The sequence below is a fragment of the Trachymyrmex septentrionalis genome, unplaced genomic scaffold (assembly GCF_001594115.1).
Source record: "Trachymyrmex septentrionalis isolate Tsep2-gDNA-1 unplaced genomic scaffold, Tsep1.0 scaffold2, whole genome shotgun sequence".
Classification (NCBI taxonomy): domain Eukaryota; kingdom Metazoa; phylum Arthropoda; class Insecta; order Hymenoptera; family Formicidae; genus Trachymyrmex; species Trachymyrmex septentrionalis.
In genome coordinates this window covers 2,670,117-2,672,818 of record NW_017305179.1, presented here as the reverse complement: position 1 = coordinate 2,672,818, position 2,702 = coordinate 2,670,117, and the positions used below count along the sequence as shown (strand labels likewise).

At 37.4% G+C, this 2,702-nt stretch overlaps 1 protein-coding gene across 2 annotated transcripts in view; it reads left to right on the top strand.

Moving 5' to 3' along the window:
• The window catches only part of LOC108747398 (sodium-coupled monocarboxylate transporter 1-like), a 6,651-nt gene extending 5,401 nt beyond the window's left edge, over positions 1–1,250 (top strand). The window contains exons 8-9 of one of the 2 annotated variants that reach the window (XM_018484821.1): positions 1,017–1,132; positions 1,206–1,250. In XM_018484821.1, the coding sequence (XP_018340323.1) occupies positions 1,017–1,104 (88 nt within the window). In that variant the 3' untranslated portion in view covers positions 1,105–1,132; positions 1,206–1,250. Of the gene's footprint in view, positions 1–1,016; positions 1,133–1,205 lie in introns of those variants that run through there. The other variant, XM_018484822.1, reaches the window with a different exon arrangement.
• Positions 1,251–2,702: the final 1,452 nt, after the last annotated feature.

Genomic DNA, 2,702 nt, shown 5'->3' with positions numbered 1-2,702 from the left:
ATTTATAAATATATATATATATATATATATATATATATATATATATATAATAATAATATCAGAGTTAGAATGTTACCTTAAAAAAAGAATGCGTTACCGTTACTTGAACGAATTATTATTTTTTCGTTACTTTAAATATTGAAACTTCATTTTGGAATATAATAAAATGTAGTATAATTTATAATTACCGAAACTTGCATAAACAGAAATCGTTCGGTCACTAGTGACCCGATCTTGTAGAGTAATAGCTAAATTAAATATTACAGTTACAAATAACGCGTTACTTCCCAACTCTGTATAATATACACACCTAAACTAATTGTTACACGTGCATAAAATATTCCTAGGAATAGGCATATTCAGGAGGAGTGCAAGAGGGAGGTTTAGGGAATTTAAATCCCCCCTCCCGAAATATTTTATTTATTTTTAATTACGAAGAAATACAATTCTTTTTTACTCTGAGTAATTCTTTTATTGTCATATAAAATAACTTTTTCTCTTATGACTATGTGAATAATTTCTCGAATTTCCGTTAGAAATTGTCCTTTGACACTTGACGCACTGTCCGATATACTCGTACAAAGAAAGACACTTTGCAAGATTTCTGAGCCGGAAAACAGAATATGCGCCGAGATATTAATGAGTACTCCATCCATAATAACTACATATTTTGTTTATAATAACTATATTTTGTCTATATTTTTTTTTTCAGGAAAAAAAAAGTTATCATTTTACAAACCTAATATTTTTTTTCAAAATCAGGAACAGAAAGAAGATATTCCAAGCTCTAGAATATATAGAGAAAAAGCAATTCATTAACGCGAAAAATTACTATATATGACAACACAGAATAAGTTGATAAAAATTATTTTTCCGAAAAAATCCTGTATATATGTGTGTGTGTGTGTGTGCGCGCGCGCGCGCCAATGCTCACTATATAGGCATTATCACGATATTGACGTTTTCTTTGTGTGATATAGTAGAGACTCTCGATTTAATTCAATTTAATTTTTTAGGTTTCTTCCTTCTCGAAAATATGCCGAAGTCTCGTTAAGGGAAATACCACCATCGCTCGACATTACGCTGGAAAAAACCTGCAAGTGATCACGATCGCAGTTTTGTGATTATTTATGTCAGCGATAATGCAAGCTATAGTACGCTCAATCCGAGAAATTTTCCGTAAGTGAACGATATCTTGATTATAGATTCTAGAAGAATTTCCATCAGTCATACATGTATATCACCAATGATATTTCCAATTTCCAAGTCATCTGACCGGGTCACGACAACGGACAAAGCAAAGGGGTGCGTGCAGTAGGTCTCTTATTGATTAATAGACGCATGCGCCAACTATCCTACCACACATGGCACACATGTTAGATCGCGGTTGTTTTCGATTTCTCATTGTCTGTATTGTTAGCAACGTCTGTTGCGAGGTATCGGTGTTGCGAGTTTTGTGACCGTGACTTCTCTTATATAAAATATTTTTAACCAGCAAAAGAATATCAAGAGAAGATGCGAGACACGTAATCGTATTCCGGAACAATCATCGTTAAATTCCGCGCAACATTGGGAAAGAACATCGAATTTTTAGCTGCTCGATTGCTATTTTGATAATAAAATTTGTCAATGTTGTTAGGTCCATGGTCCAAGTTAAGAAAGGAAGGATATTGAGAAAGGCGATATATGTAAATGTAAATATAAAACGTTTGTAATTAATAAACGTACGCTCCAGTGCGATCGCGATCTGCATATACGTGGACGTTGAAGATCAAGTTACGTCCCTGAAGATGTGTTGATCGGGGGTTGCTCGCTCGGGGGATGACGGGGATGACGGGGATGGGTCCGCGTGTCCTCCGCGCAAATATAGGATGGCCGCGCCTACACGTGGACCGAGCACCGTTGCGACTCGCGACGAATACCGAGCGTCCACTCCAATCCGATCACGCAACGTTCAACAAGTACGCGTGCCGATACATCTCGCGGCGTATCATTCCAGTGCAGAGTTAATTCTCGCGTCTCACGGTCGTTACAAGCGGATAACATTTCCTCGTGTAACATCGTCGCGAGTAGCAGTGCCTACCTTCGAACGATGGACCAGATGGACCAGATGGACCAGATGGACCACCATCGGCACCATCAGGAACGTGATCGACGTACACGATTCGTACGACGTACGTGAAAGATTACTACGCGACAAATGAAATAAGTGCTACAACAAGAGAGTTTCATCGTATACGTATCCACAAGATCAGTATCCAAGATCCAATATCTCTTTCAGAGCATCAGAGCAAGAGATTTGTGACACAGACGTCGCGCGGTAGACCATTATATGGATTCTAATTAACTGCGTCTGTCTGAATATTCGAAATAAGGAGCGGTCACTAAGCGGTCGTCGTATGGAAGGATAATTCTCTTATTCTTTTCGCACATTTTTTGACTTATTGCACAATGTTCGACACTCAAAACTGAATAATCTAAAACTAAATAATCACTATTCACTATGAACTTTTACATGCTGGATCACGTACGATCATCTACAGAGTCTTACATTTCTGCAGTACAAATGCATCAAACGTTTCACATAATTTCCCTGACATTTGAAGATTTAGTCATGGTGCAAATGTGACACTACAATTAATATGATTAATTGTTCGAGGAAAGTTCGATGGAGCACAAGAGTTTGAATAGGTTTGGCCGAT